The 8,993-nt window shown below is 33.9% G+C and overlaps 1 protein-coding gene across 4 annotated transcripts in view; it reads right to left on the reverse strand.

The window, feature by feature from the left end:
* LOC108740847 (voltage-dependent T-type calcium channel subunit alpha-1G-like) overlaps nucleotides 1–8,644 on the reverse strand; it is a 24,472-nt gene extending 15,828 nt beyond the window's left edge. The window contains exons 1-2 of one of the 4 annotated variants that reach the window (XM_018475348.1): nucleotides 8,427–8,644; nucleotides 5,530–6,112 (exon numbers count right to left, since the gene is read on the reverse strand). In XM_018475348.1, the coding sequence (XP_018330850.1) occupies nucleotides 5,530–5,662 (133 nt within the window). In that variant the 5' untranslated portion in view covers nucleotides 5,663–6,112; nucleotides 8,427–8,644. Of the gene's footprint in view, nucleotides 1–5,529; nucleotides 6,371–6,472; nucleotides 6,557–8,426 lie in introns of those variants that run through there. The other 3 variants (XM_018475351.1, XM_018475350.1, XM_018475349.1) reach the window with 3 other exon arrangements.
* Between the last annotated feature and the right edge of the window lie 349 nt (nucleotides 8,645–8,993).

Here is an 8,993-nt window from a genome sequence, read left to right on the forward strand (position 1 = left end):
AACGTTTAAGCAAGAATCGTGGCAAAAAAAAAAAAAAAAAAAGAAAAGAAAAAATGTATTATGTACCCAAATACAATCACTCAAAGACTTCTGCAGACTGAACGATGGATGTCCTAGAAAATATCGACCACTGATAAATATCATGTATAATACTTATGGTTCTAGCTTAGGAGTATATTTGTAATCAAAAGTTGTGCAGCTATCTCCTCTAATGATGACATTTAAAATGTAAGGGCCATGCATCATCGATAACGATACCGACCCATTAGTGATTAGTCAAAATTTTAACGGATTTAACTAGTATAAAGATTTAGTATTACAAATGAATGAAATTTAAAACTTAAAATAATGTGTTCTGTTCCCAACACGTTGAGTTGAGAGTATGTAGTTCAAGACATAAATGAAAACAAAGTCTCATTTATAATAACTGGTTGGTTATCAATGTTTATTCTTTAAAGCTAGTTCTCAAAACAAATTTGCCCATTGGCAATAACATTTGCGTAGCAAAAACATCATTGTTATCGCTATCAGACAGTTTTCTCAGAAGATTGAATGTGCAATGCACCACGGTGCATAGTGCATTCGTAAAATACTTTTGAGGTTTTGTATTACTGTTGTACTGGGGTGGGTTTCGAAACCGCGTCGATTTTTGGGATTACTTATCCTTGTCGATTTCACCTTTGTATACTTTTATTTATTGTGTAAACTAAGGTACTTTGTCTCTCTGGAACACAACAGGGGGAGTTTTTAATGAAACTTGGTTACAAGGATTTATTTGGTTTTAAAAAACCGCCCGCGAATTTCTAGATGTGATTAGACATATGTACAGGGTGGAGGCAGATTATAAAGGTAAAAAGAAGTCGGTAAACGTCTAGATGATGGCCCCCACTCCCGAAGGGTGGGTGGGATCGAAAGAGGAGGTCTCCCCCACCACTGTACCATAAAAAGTTCGTGGTGGTCTCAGCCCCAAAAAAAGTTATGGGGGTTAGATGGGGGTGAGGGTAGGGGGGATCGGAAGAGGGTGGTCACTTGAACAAAACCCGATAACCTAACCTAACCTAACCTACCTTATTAATAAAGATATTTAAATAATGTTTTATATAACTTTCTCAATATTTTTATGTATTTTTCATTAGTTTTACCTTTGAATATTGTTTAAGAATGACTATATAAATATTTACATGCCTAGAAATGTATAAAAATTGGCATATTTATTAACTTTGAACCCCCATAACTTTTTATGGGGGGTAAGACCGCCATGAACTTTTTATGGTACAGTGGTAGGGGAGACCTCCTCTTTCGAACTCCCCCATCCCCACCCCCGAAGGAGGTCCCCACCATCGCATCATCCAGACCTTTACCAATGTTTTAATTTTAATTTTTACTCTTGGAAGTACGCATATTCGAAATTTCTAAATCAAAGGAAAACATGGTTAGTAAATCGACGCTTTGCGTCTCGGCGCGTTTCTGCAACCACGGCGTCATCGACTGCAAGTCTTTTGGTACTTATTAAAACCTAAAGTGTGCGGTTGGTTATATTTTGGTTCCACATAAACACTAGGTAACCTTGTCGACCGCCTACAGGCGCTGTTTAACTCCCAAAACGTTTATTTTTTCAAGATACCCGCAGTAAATTTCAAATAGGCACTTAAACGATCACAAACATGTAAACTAGACGCGGTGTAAGCTGCTCCTAATTGGTTCCGTGCATATTGGAACGAAAATTAACCGGTACGAAATAATTACAGTCAGCGCCAAACGGGAGTGCCATGATATGTTAGCTTGTTAGCTACTCTCAGTTTCAGTACTCAAAAGTAATCTGTAGTATGATTATTATCATTATAAGTATTGTAATCCAAATCAACATTCTTTTAAATTGCAAATTATGAACATTATAGCTCCATCTAGTAGATAGCAGAAGAAATATTTTGGTAAAGGTCTAGATGATGTCTTCGGGGGTGGGGGATCGAGAGAGGAGGTCTCCCCCACCGCTGTACCATAAAAAGTTCGTGGTAGTCTCACCCCCATAAAAAGTTATGGGGGTTCAAAGTTAATANAAGAAATATTGGCTTATCATAGACTCTTAATTAATAAATGAATTAGCAAATAGTTAATTAGTCATAACAAAATCATTTATGTCACAAACATTCACGTACGTGAATGTTTAAAAATTTGACTTTTTATATTTTCGGATTCGTTCTCTGCCACTTACAATTTTATTCGGTTATATTTCTGTTGTGGTCATTTTTGAAAAGTCTACCTAATAAATTTTCTCTACGAATAAATGTAGCATTACACTAAAATGTTTTCAATTTTTTTTGTAGATCTGCTGCCCACATGTGTATCATATCTACAAATCGTCTGATGTTCTCCCTGCCTGTGGTAAGTAATACGTTGCATCACTTTTTAGTAACTATTATGTATAAATTCGATAAAGAAAAACGAAGAGGGGTTCCGTTTTTCATTCGGACGTAGGGAACCCTAACCCGAGAACCAACTTAACATTGTAGTTGAGAAAAAACATGTTCTCCAATAGATTCAAACTGCAAATGTAAAATTGTACACACACGTTTTGTTTAAAGATTTACGACGTTATGTTCGGACCATGGAATTCTTTTTAATTTTAGTGTAATCTATAAGTAAAAAACTCTTTTCCGTATTTTTTTCAAAATTTTAGGTTCAGTAGTTTCGGGCATAAAGGGGGGAATGGTCAATTTTCATCGGTTTTCTTAAAACAATTTTATTTAATTATAATAATATATTTGAGACAACAAGTTCTTTCGTTTTATATGCCTAACGGTATACTTTGCAAAACTTTTTTTTAATTTCATATTGACCCCCCCCCCCAAAATAATCCCCATGTTCAAAATTAATGTATTTACGTCATGCGTCCGTATTTGAGTTACATAAATTCATATGTATACTCAACTTAATTGGTCCAGTAGATCCGGTGCAAATTGACTGTGACAAAAGGGCAGAAAGACATACTACTATGAGAATACTATAAGAATTCCGTTTTTCATTCGGACGTACGGAAACCTGAAAATCAACCAGATATCCAGTAAATGCATTTGAGTTTTGGTAATTCCCTTTTTGAAAATTCATCAATAGCTAGACGTAATATAAATGTCGTCCTGCAAATATAAACATTCGTTTTAGAAAATACTACAAATGGCGCGGTAAACGCCATCTCTAGTACGATGCTACATTTTAGGATTACGTATGCTCCAACAAGGTCCATTTAAATATATGAAAATCCACTTGCTGAAACGAATCCCGGCGTAGCTAAACTTCAACGTGATAGGCACGTTACCATAATCGAATAAAATAATTCGAAGTGTCGAAGTATTCTGTCGAAACTGCCAGACGCGGATCGCGATTTCGATCTTTTTGGATCTCATCAGCGCGTCAGGCAGCTCCGACAGAATATACATATATATAACATATATTTAAATGGATCTTGTTGGAGCATACGTAATCCTAAAATGTAGCATCGTACTACAGATGGCGTTTACCGCGCCATTTGTGGTATTTTCTAAAACGCGCTGTTAAGACAGCAAGTTAAAGTTGGTCTGTGTAGTGTCGGAGCTGTCTGTGACGCGCTGATGAGATCCAAAAAGATCGAAATCGCGATCCACGTCTGGCAGTTTCGACAGAATACAGACCACTTCGAATTATTTTATTAAACATTCGTTGTTGATTTTTCTTTTGTAGTGCGAAAATAAGTCTTACTTTCTTATTTCTCTTCGAACCTAAATGCGCTTTAATTAGCCTTTAATAAAGAAATAAAGATGCTCTATGATCTGACGATTTAATGCATTAAATGATTAAGGATGTAGAACTACTTCAAACATTATTTCAGCGTCCAGTTGGCCCGTCCTGTAATTGATTAGAAAATTGTACGTATCTACGTCGATCATAAAATAAAAACGTAAAGCTGTTTTTGATCTGCAGCCATGTTTTATAAACCAACAACTTCAAAGCTTCGATGTTAACTAAAGGCAAAACACAATTAAGAAGGCTGAATTTTTTCGATGATAGTTATTGCATTTCCAAAATAAATATTTTCATGAGCTCATTGAAGTATAAAAATGTCCTGAACGTTTAGTATTTCTACTGAACATTTAATATTTTTACGACGCTTTTACTATATTTACCCAACATTCCGTAATTAACTGGGCATAATTAGGTAAGCAATTATATTTTAGCGTAGGTTTGTTTCGTTGTCGATTGAAACGTTTAACTAAAAGATCGAATTGTGGATGTTGTTGATATTAAACAATTGCAAATATATGAATAGGTCTAAATGTCTCTATTCGAGTGTACGGTTGGTTGCATATACATACATAGTTATCTTCTAATCACATGTTATCAATCAAATTCGGGTGCACAATTGGTTGCAAAATATACTAAGGAATGAAAACGGAAAAAAGCGATTTTATCTTGTAGCCAATATTGGTGCAACTGAGATAGCAAATGGTAGGCCATTCTGAAATTAGGTGACCATTAAAATCTCTAGTTAAAAAAATGAGAGGGTAACATGGACTATCTACTTTTGATATCCAAGATGTTATCATTTAAACAGAATTTTTAATTAAAAGTCGCCAGTTTTGGTTTATTCGAGGTGAAACTAAGCAGTTGCTATATAATGAGTGGATTTAAGGATGTTTGGGAGGTATGTCAACATGCTACGAGACAAATAACAATTTGGAAGAACGTTCCTCATTCAATTCTAAAACTCCTGTAAAAATTACAAATCGATTCACAGAACCGTTAAAATGTTATTGAAATTTTAAAAAAATGTAATTTTATACGTCATTTTATGGAGATTCGTTAACCGAACAGATTAAATTTATTTTTATTAACAGAAAAAAAGCTACCAGAAATTTCAAACTTTTATAATAAGTAACTTGAACTCTGGAGAATCACTTTAGCGTAAGGTTATTCAAATTCACTAAATGGTTATCGAGGAAAAAATGAAAAATTAGCTGAAAATCTCGTTTTTACTTGATAATATAATGATAATATTTATAATTGTCTGAAATAAATGCAATTTTAAAGTTTTAATTATTATTTAAACATATTAAAAAGTTTTACGCTCATTATTAATAGAGATTGAAACTAAATATTTTTTTGTTTCGAAGTTGAAATCAAGGCATATTCACCGCCAAAAGTCAGTTAAAAATTTTCCATATTATTCGTTATTTCTTATTTTATTCAAAGTTTTTGATCAAATTCCAAATTTTCTCTCAAACCGTACATTTTTTTAGTATAGATAGTATTTATTTCCCTCATGATATGCTGCAAAACCTAATCAATCACGAATTTCTAATTTTATGTACTCTTGTCTCCGATTGTACCTCCCAAACATCCTTACATGAATCCCTAACGATAGCCATGTGTGAACAACAACGATATCAATCGTCCAAGTTTGAAGCGACCCAACTACTATAGTTTGAGCAGAATAAAGGAATAGGTACTTTGTAGTTCAGTATGATACTGTCATACTGTGTATTTCATTTTGCTTACCATCAATGTCTGTCAATGTGGAGTCGCCACTGTCCGTCGGCTCGATGTCCCTTATAGAGATCCGTCTCTGTCCAAGTCCAGATTCGGACTCCGAGCGACAATACAAATAGGTACTGCCCCCGTAAAACGGCATCTTGTCACAAATTACAGTCCCGTCGTTCTAAAATCATTCTGGCATCGAAAATATTCTCACACCGGCCCTGATTCGAGCGGTAAAACAATTGATTTACGTATGTCTTTTCACACACCAAATTGAACAACAGCAGTAGCAGCGACCGTTCTCGTTTCTATTCTTTTTTTTTTCTTTTTTCGAACACAGAATACTCACTAATTTGTCCCCGGCGCACTGAGTGGGATGAGGGTAAACATCCCGCACAAATTAATTAACGATTTGTCGGTCGGTTTGTAGTAGCACTGTGCACTTTTTTGGTTTCCTATTTCGATTCTAGGTACATACCACATGCACAGCTGTCTGTTTTCGTTGAATTATTGATACGATCGAAACGGAACACTGCGATTTAACGTTTAATAGTTTGTTTGTTCTTTGGTATTTTGTTCAGTGGACAAATGGATTCGAATTGAGCTAAAATGTAGAATTAAGTTGCTCATTCTTTTTGACTAAAATACAAATACATCTTCCAAATCAGATAAAACAACCAGATTCTATTTAAAAACCGTTCCCTATTAGGTTATCTGGGAACATAGAGGGTGCAATTCACATGAGGACATCTAGTAGCAAAAACGCAAACTACAATTCGTATCTAAAAGATTTTGTATCAGTTCGTTTAAATTTACTCTCTGCATGCAATGAAAACTATTTGAAAGTAGCCAAGAATTATGAAGAAATATATGTTAGAGTATGTGAATAATTGTTTACTCATTTTAGTTAATAAAAAAAGAGAGAAAATTAGCTGAAAATGACTAAAAATCCCAAAATTGTTACCTCTGCTTTCATAATCATATTTATTTATACTCTTAAATGACTCACACTTCATTCCCAAAATTTCTGTTGTGTAAAAAATTCTATTTGACTCTCAATTCAAGAATTTACATTAAAGTATGTAAAAACGCTCGTAAAATTGTTTAAATTATTTTTCTTCTGGAATCTAAAACGTTTCCTAACTGAAAAAGGTCATGTGTATGTGTGTATTTTGGGTTTATCATTACTTAACATTTTTTCGCGCCTATCTGTACTAAATACACATAAGTTTGAAGCATAATACGAGCACGTATGTCCGATTTTATTTTTAGGATACCGATGGCTGTTCACTCTAATTATTAGGTACTTATGGAAATTTTTTAACATTTATTCCCAAAACAATATTTTAATATTCACGAATGACTTTGGACTTTGTAACCGTGAGACCTTGCAAAAGCTTGTAAACACTATATACATTAAATATATTCAAATTTTTGAAATTTGTTATTACCACAAAAGTAAAATTTTCGTCGTTTTGGTTAAGATTTATCAAATTAAGAATCAATAATAAAATGAAATGAAACTATAATTGATTCTATACTTTGCAAGTCCAGCTTTGAACGGGTCAAACAAGTAGATAAATACAGACTAAAAAGCCATAATAAATAAATAAAATTTGAATGAGACTTTTGAAAAGAAAACCCAGTGTTTGCTAATTTTTTTATTACATGTAACTCAATAAAACTACTTCATGCACCCAAAAAAAATTTTTGGTTTACTAACAGAGTTGTAGCGACGTGTTGGAAGAAAACATTAATTTTCAATGAAAATAAATAATCTGTTAAATATAACGAATTAAGTCATAAAATACAGACTCAAAACACGCTTGCTTTTATTAGATGGGAATATTTATTATTCATTTTTTTGTTTTTACTTTTAGTGTAAGTTTTAGCCGAATTGCCTTTTACAAATAAATTCGAATATAAACATAGAGTGCACATTTTCCGAATAATTAAGAAAACTAAACATTTCGAAGAATACTATTTTTAAAAATAATTGCACTAAGTACGCTACACATAGAGTAAGTGCATACATTACTTTTTATTTTGTTATTTGCCATTAAGAGGTAATATATGAGTGGTTTTGTTCAACAGGATCTTTAATAAAACCTAAACGAAAACAATAGAAAACAGATAAATAATTCTTGTTTTAAAATTTATTTTGCCAGGTACAAAAACCCAACTCAACCTAATGTCTATCGCATGCATCTAATAAGACAGCCATATCATGGAGATATTTTCATTTAATCTTGAATATAAATTGAATTTTTGTAAAAAAATCATTTTAAAATAGTCTTTGTATAATTTGATTGCCCTTAAACAAATAAAATGTTTACTTTCAACACATTTTGAGCAGAATTTGTACATATACCTGTAGACAAGTTATTTATTATTGTTACATATTTTCGAAATTAGAAACGAAAATGAGCTTTATCAGATCATCATCATGTCATCAGTCCTAATACTGGTTGGACACGTACCTCCACTCTTTCCTACCCTAAGCTAAATCAATCACGAATTTCTAATTTTATGTACTCTTGTCTCCGATTGTACCTTCCAAACATCCTTAAACATGGGCTTCACCAAATCCAGCTAGTCCGGCGGACCGGACTAACCCATTTAGGGAAGTCCTACCTTTATGTCATGAGTTAGCAATCAATGCAGTCACGAAGGTTAGGTTGGGTGCTATATCTATCAACGGTAGATGAAATTTGCCGGTTCAGGGACTAACGGTTAACAAATTGGGTTTCCAGACATAGAATGAATATGTATTTTTTTGGCGTCGATGAAATATGGAGCTTTATTTCCTACTTTGGGAGGTATTATGTGAATGGCTATTACGCTAGTCATAAGTTTGTNACTGGAAATGTATTTGTATTCAAAATAAAAAATTTCAGGAACAAGTAAAGACCTAGTACCTTGTGGATATTTACTTTACAATTAGTAAAATTAATTAATTCGAGGGAGACAGAAGGATTAAAAAAATATTAAAATTCACAAATCACTCCCGAAAACATACTCCCGGCTCGGCATTTACCACATTCCCGTTTATATGTGCGCGCTCGGGATGAAGTAATGTAACTTTGAAATCAACGTACGACGGACGCGGGAACAATCGACGCCAACCGCCGCGACGCCAGGCATCCGGATGCTGACTGGAGAAGCAACAGCCGCGACTAAACATGCAACGGCTTTTGCGCAAGCGCAAATAATAAAATGTAAAGCAGACTCCATCGGACGGACGCTCGGCGTCGTCAGGGAGTCGCATCTGGAGGCGCCCACCGGAAATGCTTTCTCCATTACTCCTATCCTACCTTGGCAATGGTTATCTGTTTAAATATTTCCTTCAGATCAGATCACTGCTAGCTCAGATGAAAAGAATTTGCAAATTATATACATAATATGCATGAAGATGATGTTTAAACAAAACATATACATAATAATGTGGTAATGAAAATTGATGTGGCTATCTGCTCTGATGATAG

Source organism: Agrilus planipennis, unplaced genomic scaffold (genome assembly GCF_000699045.2).
Source record: "Agrilus planipennis isolate EAB-ADULT unplaced genomic scaffold, Apla_2.0 scaffold297, whole genome shotgun sequence".
Classification (NCBI taxonomy): domain Eukaryota; kingdom Metazoa; phylum Arthropoda; class Insecta; order Coleoptera; family Buprestidae; genus Agrilus; species Agrilus planipennis.